Genomic DNA, 17,867 nt, shown 5'->3' with positions numbered 1-17,867 from the left:
CAAAATCATTTCAGAGGAGCAAAGAGAACAGCAAGTGTGGGCAATTGTATTTTTCTCCTCTTTTATTTTTATTTTTTATATATATTATTTCAGATTAATATGAGTACAAATGATTAGGTTACATTGTTTGTGTTTCTAAGGTAAAGCTCCTTTTTTTTTTTTTGAGACAGAGCCTCATGCTGTCGCTCTGGGTAGAGTGCTATGGCATTATAGCTCACAGCAACCTCAAACTCTTGGGCTCAAATGGTTCTCTTGCCTCAGCCTCCCAAGTAGCTGGTACTACAGGCGCCTGCCACAACGCCCGGCTCTTTTGTTGTTGTTGTTGCAGTTGTCATTGTTGTTTTAGCTGGCCCAGGCTGGGTCCAAACCCACAAGCTTCAGTGTATGTGGACAGTGCCCTACCCACTGAGCTATGGGTGCCACCCTAAGGTATAGTTCTTTTAAGTATTTTCATCATCCTTCTGGAAATTCACAATCTTTAATTCCTACCTATAGATGGAAAATCACTAAAGTATAATTCTTGGAGTTTCTGACTTTTATCCAGATATTCCCCTATCTAATTAGGGCAAAGATACTTATCACAAATTCAGTAAGTGGTGTTTCTTCTTTCTTTTTTTTTTGTAGAGACAGAGTCTCACTTTATGGCCCTCGGTAGAGTGCCGTGGCCTCACACAGCTCACAGCAACCTCCAACTCCTGGGCTTAAGCGATTCTCTTGCCTCAGCCTCCCGAGTAGCTGGGACTACAGGCGCCCGCCACAACGCCCGGCTATTTTTTGGTTGCAGTTCAGCCGGGGCCGGGTTTGAACCCGCCACCCTCAGTATATGGGGCCGGTGCCCTACCGACTGAGCCACAGGCGCCGCCCTGTTTCTTCTTTCTTTGCTCTCCAGGGGTCTTTGCTCACTCATGAGGCTAGTTTTCCTCACTGTTCTTTGAAGGCTGTGCTTGGTCTCCCTGATTCTCATCCTCTTCTAAATATGTAAAAACCCGCTTCTTCCTTCAAAGCCTGGCTCTAGTCTCACCTTTCCCATAAAGCTTTCCCTGTCCTGCCCGTGCTGCTCTTTACCTTCTCTCAACTGCCATTACAGTGTTAGGTGGAACCTCTCCTGGAAAACGGAAGGTAAACAGTAACAGCAGCAGCAAAACAAAGTATGCATCTTCACCAATCATGCGAAAAACTATTCAGGCTCAGAAAGCACACTTAATCCCCCTACGGTGTTTTTAAATAAATTCCCTAAGATTTTGGTTAATGCTTATTGCATCTTTTCTGTTCGTTCCTAGAAGTGGACCACCATATCTGGGAACTACAGTCTACACTCAGAACTACAAACGAGAGAGACATTAAAGACCTGCCCTGCCAGCAACTTGGAAGATGGACTTTTCCATGGTAAAAAGAATAAATGTGTATATATCATGAACCTTGGTCAGTACATGAATAGTTCTTCCTGTAACAGTAAAAAGTCCAAAGTCTTCAATTATACCTGACATCCATATCTGGTTTTAATAAAAGTTTTCTCCTCGCATCGTATGGGTAATGGGGAATCAAGAATATCTAATCTGATCAACAGAGTCAACTTGAGGATGGATGAGTTTTCAAAAATGTCACCTCAGCACTGAAAATCAGAATCATTTTTATTTCCTTCACTCATTCAGCCACATCCTTTTTTTTCAGGATAGGACAAGGAAGGGTATTGGAGGAGGAATAAAAACAAGGAAATAGAGAAGGGCATCTTATTTGCTAAACTTGAAAATTCCACATTAAAGAGTGTGTCTTGAAAAGGCAATTGAAAGGGGCTCCTAACTGGAGGATGCACGATGTGGCAGATGAGGCTCCTGTTGCCATGTTTTCTGTTCTGTCTAGGAAACTCATAGCCTTTGAGATTGGAGACTATCTGAGAGTTTGGGGTCATTTTGGGCTGTGATCTTTGGGCCTTTTCAAATGTTAATCTCCAATCCTCATCTCATTCTGAATTAGAAGTTCATTGGCCCCTAGGGAAGTGGGATAGGGACTCAGTGTTTTCTGGAACCTTTGGTATTTTAAGTAGTGTTTCAGACACACAGGTTAAAAATACACTTGCTCCCCTTCCTTCCAGACCCAGTTCTTTGAGCTGGGTTTCTGTTGTATTGTGTTTATTAGGCTATATTTATTGTCAGTAATCTGTAGTCACTTAGCTTCCATTTTTTTAAAAAGCCATTCTCCTTTTTCACAGGGTGCTGGAGCTGCAGCTTACAATGAAAAATCAGGTAGGATTACCTTGCTGTCAGTCTTGTTTCAGAAAGTCTTTGCTCAGATCTTTCCTTAGGGGAGAAAAGGGAATGCGGAAGGAGAATGTTTCCTCCACCACTGCTCAGGTGGGTATGAAAGATGCTTGTGGGGGCCTTAGCATGTGCTTCAGAGGTGGCAGGCACATTCATCTAGGGCCCTCACTGATCTTCCCGTATGACCGCAGCTCTGTACCTGAGATTGGCCAGAGAGGGGACCTGATTTTCTCCTTGCTCAACGAGGTCTGGAAAAGCCAAGTGATAACCTGCCTGGTATCAGGGGTGGCCCATTTGAGATTTTCAACCAAAGCTCAGGCCATGTAGGCCTAACTCAATTGCTGCTTCTTTGGGGTAATTGAGGCCACTCCACTAGAGGTCTTTCTGAGGGGCTCAGATTTGAAATGGGAGTTGAAGTAAAATTAAGTAATTTACTGTATTTTATCTAAGGATGCACATTTTTTTTCACATTTCAACATCTGTGAAATAAGGTGGTATTGTTCCTATCAACTGATCAAATTCCTACCCTGCCCTCCCCACCACAAATTCCTGGTGGTGCGCCCCAGTTCAGTTGGCATCATTTTTCTTTTCTCTGAGCCATATATTAACAATGTCTTAGATGCCATTAAATACAATGTCAAGGGCTGGGTTATCCAGGAAGCAGAAGGTGAGATAGAGTTAGGAGTGCAGAACATTCATGCAAAAGGAAAAGAGAGGAAGCTGGTTTGGGCAGGTGGAGCCATCAGACTATAATGAAAACCTGACCTTCTGCAAGCCAGAGATTGCCCATTGGAGGTATCCCACTTTGGGCACAAATGAACTCACTCAATCATTAACGGAGGCTGTCCTGAGAAAAGCATGACCTTGGCTGGGAGCTGAGATGAACCCTATCAGCTGGAGGCTATTGGCTAACCATATGTCCCACTTCATAACCAAATTGAAGGTGGACCTGAGCAGCACATCTTATCTGCCAAGATTTTTAGTTGATTAGTTTTGATTCCACCAAAATTGTGCCATGAAACCAGAGTATCATGAAGAATTTTTCACTGTAGCAGACACTGTCAGTGTCCACTCATTTACTGGTCTGATGTCCTCCCTTCCTGTCTCCACCAAGGAGCTACCTGAACCAATGACCTATTAGAAGTTGGATAAATATCTCAGCTCCTGTAATTACTCCTCTGGTGGGTATAACTCTGAGGCATAAGATGGATGTCTCCCAATGGTGTTAAGGTTCATTTGCTTAGTAACATACCCTTTGTTTTGGTGGGTTTTTATTTATTTATTTTTTTTGAGACAGAGTTTCACTTTGTCACCCTTGGTAGAGTGCCATGGCATCTTAGCTCACAGCAACCTCAAACTCTTGGGCTCAATTGATCCTCTTGCCTCAGCCTCCCAAGTAGCTGGGGCTATGGTCACCTATTGCAATGCCTGGCTATTTTTAGAGACAGGGTCTCACTCTTGCTCAGGCTGGTCCTAAACTCCTCAGCTCAGGCAGTCTACCCACCTTAAAACATCCTTTGTTCATATACTTTGTCTTAAATTCCTACCCTGCCCTCCCCACCACAAACTCCTGGTATATTCTAGGATCACCTCCCAAACTACTTACACTTAAATCCTTGTCTCAAGGTCTGCTCCTGAGAAGACAAACTAAGACACCGAAGGAAGCAAAAAAGTTATGAAGTCTCCACATATTTTTGATTTGTAATTAAGTCCCTTCCAATACAGGTGCCCTAAGCATGGGTCTTTCCAAGCTCACTGTTTTTACGTACATTTAAAAAATTCATGGCCAGACATAGTTCATGAATTTTTATAATGTGCTAGGATTATAGGCATGAACCAGGCTGTAATCCTAGCACATTGGGAGGGTGAGGTGGAATGATCGTTTGAACCCAGGAGTTCAAGATTGGTCTGAGAAACAGAGGGAGACCTCCTCTCTACCACAAATACAAAAATTAACTGGGCATGGTGGAGCACATCTGCGGTCCTCAATACTCAGAAGGCTAAGGCAGGAAGATTGCTTGAGCCTGGGAGTTTGAGGTTACAGTGATCTATGATGATGCCACTGTATTCTAGCCTAGGAAACGGAATGAGACCCTTTCTAAAACAAACAATTTCATGAGCCTCTATATCCCCATATAAACAGTTTTCTTACCACCATCATTGTATCATAGTAGCTACCACTTATGGGGTACTTATTATCTATGTTATGAGTGACCTACCATTGAAAACTCTTAAATATCCTTGTTCTAATTATATGTCTAGGTGAGAAAAATCAGGAAGGGAGCTTCAGAAAGTTCTTCTCTCTTATGTACATAGGGAACTCAGTCACCTGGTGTGAAATGGAATTACATCCTTTCCAAAGGAACCCTGCTTAATTTCTTTATTTTTTAATCTTCTCTCCTTTTCCAGAGACTGATACTTTCAGAGAAAACTATAGTTGCCAAATTCCCATTAAGCACCATGACTTCAACATTTTAAAAAATAATGAGAGTGTGCTGCATGAAGTCCTCCAGAATAAGTTTGGCTGTATCTCTACCCTGGTCTCTCCAGCCCTGGAAGTCACCAGCAAATCTCTGCAAGTGTTTAGAAAAAAGCTGACTCCTAGGCTAGAGTTATCTGTCTGGAAGGATGACCTCACCACACATGTTGTTGATGCTGTGGTGAATGCAGCTAATGAAAACCTTCTACATGGGGGAGGCCTGGCCGGGGCCCTGGTGAAAGTTGGTGGCATTGAAATCCAAGAAGAGAGCAGAAAATTTATTTCCAGAAATGGGAAATTATCAGTTGGTGAGATAGCTGTCACTGGGTCAGGGAAGCTTCCCTGCAAAGAGATCATCCATGCTGTTGGGCCCATGTGGGGGGAAATGGATCCAGAGGGATGTATACAAAAGCTGCAGATGGCCATTACAAATATTCTGGATTATGTCACGTATACAAATACTTCCATTGAGACAGTAGCAATTCCAGCTGTGAGCTCTGGGATTTTCAGGTTCCCTCTGGACTTATGTACACAGATCATTGTAAATACTATCCGGTTTAATTTGTATAACAAGCAAATGGTCGGTAATTTGAAAGAAATTCACTTGGTGAGCAATGAGGATCCTACTGTTGCTGCCTTTAAACGTGCTTCAGAACTCATCTTAGGGAAAAATGAGCTGGAACCCTGGATGAATCAAGAAGCCGCCCATCCTTCTGATAGAATGGTCGTGAACAATATGACTCTCCAGGTTGTCCAGGGCCATATTGAATGGCAATTGGTAAGTCATTTTTAGGCTCTTGCACTGCCATAGGTGATCCCGGAATTGTTAATTGCCCATTAAATATATTTCAAGGATATCCTGTGCAATGCTGTGTAGAAAGCATCTTGTTAGGGTTAAGAATATGTATGGTGATGGGCACATGTGCCTTCAGCTACTCAGGAGCTGAAGTTGGAGGGTTGCTTGAGCCCAGAGGTTTGAGTCTAGCCTAGAAAACATAGTAAGACTCCATCTCTTAAAAAGAAAAGGGAGGGAGGAAGAGAGGAAGGAAAGGAGGAAGGAAGGGAGGGAGGGAGGAAGGAAGGAAGGAATTAAAAAAAGAGAATATGGACTTCAGAGTCATGCCATCTGGATTTGAATACCAGCTCTGCCATTTATTAACTGGGTGACCCAAAGCAATTTACTTTATCTTTTGGTCTTCAGTTTTCTCATCTATAAAATGAGGATAATAACAGCACTTGTATCTTAGAGCTGCAATCAATATACATAAAATACTTAGAATAGTGCTTGGTACATGATACACATAATTATTGCTATTGTTATTATTCTTGGGCACCATCAGGAATTAGGATAGTCTTTGATCCTAAGAGACCTAAAATGTTCTTACATAAAAATGTCTTTATTTGAAAAATCTCATTGGAGAGAAAAACCATCTCAGCATTTCTGAGGCAATCTATTAATGGTAAACAAAAATAATACTTATAACACCAGGACTTTATTACTGAAAATGTATTTTAGTAAGACAAAAAATAATATTTGTGAATATGTGAGGACACTGTCAGGGAGAGGAAAGAGTCAGGGCAAGCATGAACCTAGGTATTTCTGAGTTAGTGCAGCTCCCCTGCTAGATAGCACTTTGAGGATGGACATCATGGCTTGTTCATTTCTTCATCCCCAAGGCCCAGTCTGAGCATACATCTAGGTGTTCAGCAAATTAATGCTGAATAAGTGGAGGGGGCAGCAGGTTGCAGGGACTGGGATAGAGGGAGAGAAAGAATATAAACCTATATTCTTTTGTTTTCTGGATCAATGATGTCACACTTAAGACCTTTGTGGCTGCAATCAAATATACTTAATCATCAGTAAAAATACGCCTTATTACCTATAAGACAATTAGAGAGAAGACTGATGGAACCCCTGGAAATGGAATATTCATTCAAGTTGTCATTAACCTATTTATTTTAAAAGTGGAAACATCCTACTTGAATAGCATCTTTTTAACTGAAATTTTTTTGTACTTATTTATTGCCAACAGCATTAGGAATTTAAACATTTTAAAGGATGCCAGGACCTGCAAATTGCAAATTCTAACTGTGATCTTTCAAAGTGAAGCATACATTAACATCTGTAAGAATTACCTAAGTTAACCCAAAAGGGAGCTAAAGCTATCTGAATGATTAGGGGGATTCGGGCATGGGGTGGGGGAAGAGCACAGCTTCCTTTAGCACATCTGTGAGGACTAACTAGGAGATAATATTACTAAAAATAGTCTATTTCTGAAAAGACAGATGAAGAACTAGTAAAAGTGGGCACCTATAGAATGGGTGAGGGGAGGATCTGGGGACCCTACCAAGAGGAAGGCCTACTTTTCATTGAAGAACTTTTCATTGTCTCATTTGGACTGGACTTTTTTTTTTTTTTTTGAGACAGAGTCTCACTATGTCACCCTTGGTAGAGTGCTATGACATCATAGCTCACAGCAACCTCAAACTCTTGGGCTTAAGTGATTCTCTTGCCTCAGCCTCCCAAGTAGCTGGGACTACAGGCACCCGCCACAACTCCCAGCTATTTTTTTTTGTCACAGTTGTCGTTGTTTAGCAGGCCCAGGCCAGGTTGGAACCCGCCAGCCTCCGTGTATGTGGCAGGCACCCTAACCACTGACCTATGGATGCCAAGCCAAGGACTGGACTTTCTTTAACTCTGTACTATTTACCTTAAACCATAAAAACATTAGGAAGTAGAAATTTCCATGGGCAGGACCTGTGGCTTAGTGAGTAGGGCATCGGCCCGATATACCAAGGGTGGCGGGTTTGAACCCAGCCCCAGCCAAACTGCAACAAAAAAATAGCTGGGTGTTGTGGTGGGCACCTGTAGTTCCAGCTACTCTGGAGGCTGAGGCAAGAGAATCACCTAAGCCCAAGAGATGGAGGTTGCTGTGAGCTGTGATGCTACGGCACTCTACCGAGACTCTGTCTCTTAAAAAAAAAAGAAGAAGAAGTAGAAATTGCCCGAGGAATTTAATTTCCTCTGTTTAAAGCAAACCGAAAATCCCATACAGAAATAGCAAAAAGTGATGGTGGTGGGGCAGAAAATCAATCTATTTATTGATAGAGCCAAAAACAAATCGGGGAATGCTGAAAGTCTAGAAATATGTGAGGTGTAATCCAGCAAGGGGCTAACAGAAGTTTATAGTAAAAATTATATCATCCATGTATTTACATAAATTCTGAATAGGACAGACAGTTTCACAGCAACCAAATGATCACTGTTTGAGAATGAGCATCATGGCTTATTCATTTCTTTAGCCCCAGGGCCTGGTCTGGGCATGCATCTGGGGTTTAGCAAATTAATGGTGAATAAGTAGAGGGGGTGGTAGGGAGCAGGGAAATAGGAATTTCTATCCATTATTACATGAATTTTTGTGGATTTAGGATCGTCAAAAATTATCTTCCAAAGCTCTCAGGGAAATATTTAAATTAGTCATTTAAGAAGGAATTTAACAGTAAATCCTGTTCTTCCCTTTTCAGACAGAAGTGATTGTTAATTCTATGGACCCATTTAATAGTAGACAAGGACCTGTGTCAGACTCAATTGTACAACAAGCAGGATTTGAAATGAGATTGGAATTAAACAAAAAGATTACATCACTGCATACTACATCACTGCAAAATTTCCCGTATGTAGTGGTCACTAAAGGATTTAACTTGTCCTGTCAATATGTATATCATGTACTGTGGCATTCAGCAGATTCTACACATCTGGTAAGTTAAAAATTAATGTATCTTTATGTAGCTCCATACAGTCTGTTAAACTTCCATCATTTCATTACATTCATGAAATATCGTTGAGTGGTATAGTCCCCATTTTTTAGCACACTTGTGAATACCTGAAATACTGAACAAGTACAGTTGTCACAAGTTATCCTAAGACATTTAATTTAAAATGTTATGTAAACCACATAACTTTGGGCATACTTCAAATAGACACTAAAACATCAGAACTCCCTCAGTCTAAACCAGGCGTCCTCAAACTTTTTAAACAGAGGGCCAATTCACTGTCCCTCAGACTGTTGGAGGGCTGGACTATAGTTTTAAAAAAAAACTATGAACAAATTCCTATGCACACTGCACATATCTTATTTTGAAGTAAAAAACAAAACGGGAACAAATACAATTCACACCGCTTCATGTGGCATGCCTGGTCTAAACACTGGTTCACCTCATCATACCCAGTGACCCTGTAGGTCTCCTTAGTAGGTAGGGGATTCAACCTCTCCATAGCTCCCTTGTTAAATTTCAGGTGGAGCTGGGATTTCCAGCATCATTCCAGTGAAATCTGTTACCTGTAGTCTCTTCCCACCTGTGCCTGCTGTGGAGCTTGGCTCTGGCCAACTCTTCAGCTGAGGCACATAAAACACTGGCTTTAAAAAACAGGGGGAACCCACTCAGGGTGTGGAAAGAGGAGACTTAATCCCCACCTCTGCCTTTGTCTGCCTTTTTTTCTTCACCATTTTTTGCCCTCTCTTGACCAAAGAGCTCTCAATCCCAGATTGGTCCTCCAATTTCTCTATCCCTTAGTTTTCCGAAGTCCTTTTATAGACAGGCTTCTTGTATTGATCTTCAACTTGATGTTGAAAAGCTGATGGAAGTTTAAATCTGCCAAAAATATTAGCATTTTTCCAAGAGAAATTACATGATAGATCTTAACAACTGTGAATAAATACTGCTCTCTTTGTTAAACTTCTAGCTCTTTACATTGCCCTAGAAGTGGCAAGTGAGTGGGGATAAACTGATGATTGGCTCTCTGAACTGGGATGTTTGTTGGGCAAGGCCACATGAACTGGAAGAAATCGTGGTGCCCAGTGTCCTGAATAGCACAAATGGGCTACTTATTACTTCAGTTTCTCATCATCTAACTATATAGCTATAGAGCAGTGGTTCTCAACCTTCTTAATGCCTCAACCCTTTAGTACAGTTCCTCATGTTGTGTTTTGACCCCCAGCCATAAAATTATTTTCATTGCTACTTCATAACTGTAATTTTGCTACTGTTATGAATTGTAATGTAAATATCTGATATGCAGAATGGTCTTTGGCGATCCCTGTGAAAGGGTTGTTGGACCCCCAAAGGGCTCACGACCCACAGGTTGAGAACCACTGCTATAGAGTGTTCCTGCGGAATCAGACTTTTCTTGCCCTCTGGGGAAGCATGAACATGACTCCCAGAGAGAATGGAGGTTGTTGTTGTAAAATAAGGGCAGGATCAAGGGGTCAGTGAAGTCTTATTTTTACCTCAGAGGCTGCTCTTAAATTTGTGTTTTTCCTACAGAGAAATGCTATGAGCAAGTGTTTGGAAAAATGCCTTGAGGAAAATATAACTTCCATTTCCTTTCCTGCCCTTGGCACTGGAGGCATGGGCATACCGAAGGAAATAGCAGCACGGACTATGTTTGAGGAAGTTTTAAGATTTGCCAAACACTATTCAAAAAACCAATTAACTGTAAAGTTTGTGATCTTTCCAACAGAACTAGATCTATATAAGGTAGGTTAATATCTTTGTAATGTCCTACAGTTTTTAAAAATTCATTCATTAAACATCTGTTTGGTATCTTTAATGTAAGACATGGGGCTAGGTGCTGTATAGCGTGATGGTATTCTAACTTGGTGAAATTTAATTTTTATAAATTACCTACCTCTGAGCTGGTAAAGAATGTCATGATGAGCCATGTTTCCCCTACTATTTAGCTTCTCTCTTATCCTTTGTTGGCATTTATTCTCCCCTCTGCTCTTCTCTTTTCTTTTTCCCTCCAAGAACACATCTGTTCTTAAGGTTTCTGCCATAACTTCCTTAAAGTCCTGTCTTCTGAGCCAACTTCAGACCCACATCCCCAACCCTTTCTCACTTCCACTTGGATTTCTGACTGTCATCTCAGACACCTTTTATTTAAAACAAGTTATTTGTCTTCATTCTTCTTTTTTTTTTCCCTAAGTGACAGTCTCACTTTATTGCCCTGGGTAGAGTGCTGTGGCGTCACAGCTCACAGCAACCTCCAATTCCTGAGCTGGGGCGATTCTCTTGCTCAGCCTCCCAAGTAGCTGGGACTACAGGCACCTGCCACAACACCCGGCTATTTTTTGTTACAGTTTTGCCGGGGCCAGGTTCGAACCCTCCACCCTCAGTATATGAGGTTGGTGCCCTGCCCACTGAGCCACAGGCGCCGCCCCTATTTGTCTTCTTTTCAATCAATGGATTTTCCCTCTAAAATCCCTGTGAATCTCTGCTTTGCTTCTTACTGGTTATGTGACCTTAGGCAAGTTAGTTTAATTATCTATGCCTAAGTTTCTTCCTCTTTAACAGGGGGATAATAAATACCATCTTATAGAGCTGTTGCAAGAATTAAATGAGTTAACTTGTGTAAAACATGTAGAACAGTACCTAACACGCAGTAGGCCCTCATGAAGGTTAGCTGTTACTATATCAACTATAATAGCTGTTGTCTACTGAGTGGTGAATTATTCCCAAATTAAGTGAATCTATCTTTTCTTTCTAACTAGATTATAAATTCTTTTTTTTTTTTTTGGTTTTGGGCCAGGGCTGGGTTTGAACTCACCACCTCTGGCATATGGGACCGGCACCCTACTCCTTGAGCCACAGGCGCCACCCTAGATTATAAATTCTTTAACAATAGGGATGTGTCCTATTTTTGCATATCCCTAGTACTGTCTTCAGATTCAATCTATTCTTTAACTCATCTGGTAGATGACCTCAGAATTAGTTGTCTTCTAACAAAATGAAGGGACATGTGTTGTAGGGGAGTGTGTCTTATGTGTACACAGATCTGTGTGTGTTCAGCTTCTTTAGTTTTCTCCTTGTCTCTGCTTTTAGTTTGAGAATGAACAGATCATAGATCATGCTGAGTTTCTAACATGTGAAGAAGTCCCCGGTATCATTGGCATAATTAGCATGCATTACTGTGCTGTTGTGCCTTTGAAGTACCAACCACCTCTTTGCTTTATTCTCCCTTACATAGCATTTTCAAAAAAGAGTTTAATGATGTTAGAGAAGAATGAATGAAAAAGAAATGAAATAAGATACAGCATCTTAAATAGTTTTGTTTTTTTTTGTGGTTTTTGGCCGGGGGTGGGTTTGAACCTACCACCTCCGGCGTATGGGGCCGGCACCCTACCTCTTTGAGCCACAGGTGCCACCCAGCTTAAATAGTTTTTAAGACCCGGTTTTCTCATTCTGCTGACAGCAAGATCCAAGTGCTAGTGAGACTTCCTGGCATGTGTCTGGGTTTGGGGTAAAAGGGCCTTGCTCAGTGCCTGGGAGAGAGTGCCTCCAAATATTACTTCTCTGACTGCTCATCTTCCCACCTCTTGGCCTGCTCCATGGGTGTGGTTGTCATTTTATCTCTCCCTACAAGAAAATGAGTTCATACTTGTTCTAGTTTGCTCTTTCCTGGAGCAAGTACAAAGATACTTATTCCTTCTGCTGTCCAGTTAGACACAGGAAGGTTTGTAGCATTTGTTGATTTCAAAGGCTACTTTTAAACTATCAATGTGACATCAGTGAAGGAGGAGTTGGAAGAGATACTAACAGTGGGCTCTTGTGAGCCAATGTGAGCTGGCTCCAGTACACACTGTGCCTTATCTACAGCTAACTGGTGAGATGGTGGCACTTGACCCAAGGAAGTAGCTCACCTTCTGATAAAATGAACCATGTTGTCCTATGCATGAAATGGAGTCATTTTCTCTAAGCGTAGGCCTATCCCTGGGTCCAGATAGGCACCCTGAGCACATCCCTGAACTGTTTAGGAAACACCATATCCAAATAAAAAGAATTAACCCCATCTAGAATAGAAGGTTTATTCTCTCCAACTTACAAACAAAAATGTGTATGGCAGTTCAAGAAAAGTGGAAAGATCAGCCAGAGTCTGAGGGCTTCCCAGAAGCTAAAAATAAAAAATAATTGCCACATAGTGCATTGACCAGGCAGTGTGCTGAGAGTATGATGTCCCATTTTGTTCTCCCCTCAATCCTGTAATGAAGCCATTGTTGTCTTCTCCATTTCATAAATGGGGAAACATAATCCAGAAGTTAATATGTGCACACCTAATCAAGTGGCCAGCTAAGATCCCAACCTGGGTCTGTCTGCCCTGAAAGTCTCTATTCTGAACTACTACACAGAAAACACAGTGGGGCGGAGGGATCGAGGAATGATGTATCTTTCAGTTTTGTAATGCAGTGGAGAGTGATTTATATTACATAGTGAACATTGGTCATTCCTTCTAGCTTTTTTTAAGATTAACACTATATTGTATCAACATGGAGTTATGGCATGTGTACACACATATGCATACACTTCTGGCCTTCTAATAAGCCTTTCTTTTCTTCCTAAATAAGTCTTGCAATGAGAGATGTGTATACAGAAAGATCAAAAGGCAACTTAAGAAGGTCCTCACAAAATGGATTTGTCAAATATCCAGCGTTAACCTGACCCAGGAAGACCAACCTACACTAACCTCACAATAAAGTGATATCATATTTGTCTTTCACACACTCAAATTTTCCAACTCAGAATTGATAATGTGTAAATAATTTCCTGGCTGAGTGAAATACTTACCAGTATTTCATGATTATAAGGAGCTTGGGTAGAAATGAGTGTTTATAAAAGGTGATAGGTGGTTATTCTTTTCAATTAATTTATTTCAGAATATTGTGGGGATACAATTGCTTTGGTTATAAATAGCTTTTGTACTGTTCAAGTCAAAGTTATAAGTGTGCCCCTCACCCAGATAGTGTACACCATACCCATTAGGTGTGAATTTACCCATCTCCTGTTCCTCCCTCCCACCTACTTGATTTTTGATGAGTGTAATTTCCATACCTGCACATAAGTGTTGACTAATTAGTTCCAATTTAACAGTGAGTACATGTGGTGTTTGTTTTGATGGATGGTTATTATTTAACAAATATTTATTGCATATTTACCTTGTGCTAGATATTGCGTCTTATAATAAGGAACACTTCTCAAGGACATGTCACTGACATCTCTTAGATCTAGTGTTAGTCACTCATGGACAGAGCTGGAAGAACACTATTAAATTCTTGCCTTTTGAGTCCACTTTTCTAGACTCCTTGCAGATCATTTATTTGTTGTTCACACCTTCTTTCTTAAGTGTTATTGCTATTGATTGTTACAGTTTTCTTTCACATTTCAATTCAAAAGCCTTGCCCAATGATTTTTAAGCCTGCTACACATCCTGACTTTTAAAGTGACTTTTGTAGAGGGCTAATTTTTATCCATTGTGTATGATAGTTCTTATTAGTCTTTTTTTGTCAGCAGATAATATTACCTCATTTGTTTTCTTTGCAAGTGCTTACATGAGGAGGGCATCTTCCCTAAGTAGCTTGTCATAACCTCTCCAGGTACTACCTATCATAAGATTGAGGGCTTCTTGGTCTGATAAATAGCAGTTGCAAATATAATTTATGAAGAAAATATCCTATAAATTGGGGCAGCGCCTGTGGCTTTTCGGGTAGGGTGCCGGCCCCATATATCAAGGGTGGCAGGTTCCAACCTGGCCCTGGCCAAACTCCAACAAAAAAATAGTAGGGCGTTATCATGGGTACCTGTAGTCCCAGCTACTCGGGTAGCTGAGGCAAGAGAAAATATCCTATAAATTAAGAAACTTCATGTTAAAGTTCAAATGCGAAGCAAAATCTTGTCTTTATCAGATTACCATCTTTTCAATGAAGTAATTACAGATGCTCCTTGACTTATGATGGGGTTTTGTTCTGATAAACCCATCATAAGTTGAAAATATTGTAAGTCAAATATGCATTTTTTTTTTTTCAGAGACAGACTTTGTCACCCTCAGTAGAGTGCTGTGGCATCAGAGCTCACAGCAACTTCCAGCTCTGGGGCTTAGGTGATTCTCTTGCCTCAGCCTCCCGAGTAGCTGGGACTATAGGCGGCCACCACAATGCCTGGCTATTTTTTTTTTAATTAAATCATAGCTGTCTACATTAATGCAATCATGGAGTAGAATCTGCTGGTTTTATATACAATTGGAAATATTTTCATCAAACTGATTAACATAGCCTTCACGGCATTTTCTTGGTTATTGTGTTAAGACATTCATATTCTATACCTAGTACATTTCACATGTACCCTTGTAAGATGCACCAGTAGGTGTGGTCCCACCAATTACTCTCCCTCCACCCATCCTCACCCCTCCCCTTCCTCTCCCCTTTCCCCTTCTTCTTGGACTATAATTGGGTTATAGCTTTCATAAGAAAGCTATAAATTGGTTTCATAGTAAGACTGAGTACACTGGATACTTTTCTTCCATTCTTGAGATACTTTGCTAAGAAGAATATGTCCCAGCTCCATCTACATCCATGTAAACATGAAAGAGGTAAAGTCTCTATCTTTTTTAGGGCTGCATAATATTCCATTGTGTACATATACCACAATTAATTGATCCATTCATAGGTCGATGGTCACTTGGGCTACTTCCATGACTTAGCAATTATGCATTGGGCTGCAATAAACATTCTGGTACATATATATTTGTTATAATGTGATTTTTGGTCTTCTGGATATATACCTAATAGAGGAATTGTAGGATCAAATGGCAGGTCTATTTTTAGATCCCTAAGTGTTCTCCAAACATCTTTCCAAAAGGAACATATTAGTTTGCATTCCCACCGACAATGTAGAACTGTTCCCTTTTCTCCATATCCATGCCAACATCTCTGGTTTTGGGATTTTATGATTTTGTGATGTGGGCTAATCTTACTGGAGTTAGATGACATCTCAAGGTAGTTTTGATTTGCATTTCTCTGATGATTAAGGATGATGGGCATTTTTTCATGTGTCTGTAGGTCGTGAGCCTGTCTTCTTCAGAGAAGTTTCTCTTCAAGTCCCTTGCCCAGCCTCAGATCAGATCACTTGTTCTTTTCTTGCTAATATGTTTGAGTTCTCTCTGGATTCTGGTTATTAAACCTTTGTCAGAGACATAACCTGCAAATATCTTTTCCCATTCTGAGAGCTATCTGCTTGCTTTACTTACTGTGTTCTTGGCTGTGCAGAAGCTTTTTAATTTCATCAGGTCCCAGTAATGTATTTTTGGTGTTGCTTCAATTGCTTGGGAGGATCCTCCTTACAAAATATTCTCCCAGGCCGATTTCTTCAAGAGTTTTCCCTGCACTTTCTTCTAGTATTTTTATAGTTTCATGTCTTAAGTTTAAATCTTTAATCCAGTGAGAGTCTATCTTAGTTAATGGTGAAAAGTGTGGGTCCAGTTTCAGTCTTCTACAGGTCTCCGCCAGTTCACCCAGCACCATTTGTTAAATAGGGAATCTTTTCCCCACTGAATGTTTTTAATTGGCTTGTCAAAGATCAAATAATGGTGAGTAGCTGGGTTCATCTCTTAGTTCTCTATTCTGTTCTATACATCTACCTCTCTGTTTTTGTGCCAGTACCATTCTGTTTTGATCACTATCCATTTATAGTATAGTCTGAGGTCTGGTAGCATAATTCCTCCTGCTTTGTTTTAATTTCCGAGTAATGTCTTAGCTATTCCAGGTTTTTTCTGATTCCATGTAAAATGAAGTATTATTTTTTTAAGATCTTTAAAGTATGAAGGTGGAGCTTTAATAGGGATTGAATTAAAATTGTGTATTGCTTTGGGTAGTATGGACATGTTAACAATGTTGATTCTTCCCAGCCATGAGCATGGTATGTTTTTCCATTTGTTAACATTTTCAGCTATTTCTTTTCTTAGAGTTTCATAGTTCTCTTTTTAGAGATTTTTCACATCCTTTGTTAGGTAAACTCCCAAATACTTCATCTTCTTTGGCATTACTGTGAATGGAATAGAGTCCTTGACTGTTTTTTCAGCTTGACTGTTGTTGGTATATATAAAGGCTACAGATTTATGAGTGTTGATTTTGTAACCTGAGACACTGCTGTATTCCTTGATCACTTCTAAGAGTTTTGTAGTAGAATCCCTGGTGTTTTCCAGATATACAACCATATCATCTGCAAAGAGTGAAAGTTTGATTTCTTTTGACCCTATAATGGATACCCTTGATCGCCTTTTCTTCCCTACTTGCAATGGCTAAGACTTCCATTACGGTGTTAAAAAGCAGTGGAGACAATGGGCAACCTTGCCTGGTTCTTCATCTGAGTGGAAATGATTTCAATTTCACCCCATTCAATACGATATTGGCTGTGAGTTTGCTGTAGATGGCCTCTATCAGTTTAAGAAATGTCCCTTGTATACCAGTTTTCTTAAGTGTTCTGATCATGAAGGATGCTGGATATTATCAAAAGCTTCTTCTGCATCAATTGAGAGAATCATAAGGTCTTTGTTTTTTAATTTGTTTATGTGATGAATTATATTTATAGATTTACATGTATTGAACCAGCCTTGAGACTCTGGGATAAAACCCACTTGGTCATGGTGTATAATTTGTTTGATGTGTTGTTGGATTCTGTTTATTAGGATCTTGTTGAATATTTTTGCATCAATATTCATTAGTGATATTGGTCTATAATTTTCTTTTCTTGTTGGGTCTTTTCCCGGTTTGGGGATCAAGGTTTGCTTCATAGAATATGTTCGGTAGTATTCCTTCTTTTTCTATATTTTGGAAAAGGTTGAGTAATATAGGTACTAGTTCCACTTTTAAGGTTTGGTAGAATTCTGATGTAAAGCCATCTGATCCTGGGCTTTTCTTTTTAGGGAGATTTTGTATAGTTGATGCTATTTCAGAACTTGATATAGGCCTGTTCAACATTTTCATTTGATTCTGGCTAAGTCTTAGAAGGTGGCAAGCTTCCAAGTATCAGTCATTTTCTTTCAGATTTTCATATTTCTGAGAATAAAGTTTCTTGTAATATTCGTTGAGGATTTTTTTCAATTTCTGAGGAGTCTGTTGTTATTTCACCATTACCATTTCTGACTGATGAAATTAGAGATTTTACTCTTTTTCCTGGTTAGATTAGCCAAAGGTTTATCTATTTTATTGAGTTTTTCAAAAAATCAACTTTGATTTATTGATCTGTTGTATAATTCTTTTGTTTTCAATTTCATTTAATTCTGCTCTAATTTTGGTTATTTC

General features: G+C 40.1%; 1 protein-coding gene across 2 annotated transcripts in view; it reads left to right on the top strand.

Moving 5' to 3' along the window:
- The window catches only part of PARP9 (poly(ADP-ribose) polymerase family member 9), a 43,296-nt gene that overhangs the window by 2,822 nt on the left and 22,607 nt on the right, over positions 1-17,867 (top strand). For both annotated transcript variants that reach the window (XM_053564417.1, XM_053564418.1), the window contains exons 3-7: positions 1,281-1,386; positions 2,210-2,243; positions 4,668-5,515; positions 8,263-8,496; positions 10,063-10,275. In XM_053564417.1, coding sequence (XP_053420392.1) covers positions 1,372-1,386; positions 2,210-2,243; positions 4,668-5,515; positions 8,263-8,496; positions 10,063-10,275 — 1,344 coding nt within the window. In that variant the 5' untranslated portion in view covers positions 1,281-1,371. The remainder of the gene's footprint in view (positions 1-1,280; positions 1,387-2,209; positions 2,244-4,667; positions 5,516-8,262; positions 8,497-10,062; positions 10,276-17,867) is intronic.

This window comes from Nycticebus coucang, chromosome 16 (genome assembly GCF_027406575.1).
Source record: "Nycticebus coucang isolate mNycCou1 chromosome 16, mNycCou1.pri, whole genome shotgun sequence".
NCBI classification, from domain to species: Eukaryota; Metazoa; Chordata; class Mammalia; order Primates; family Lorisidae; genus Nycticebus; species Nycticebus coucang.
This window is presented reverse-complemented; position numbering and strand designations above follow the sequence as displayed.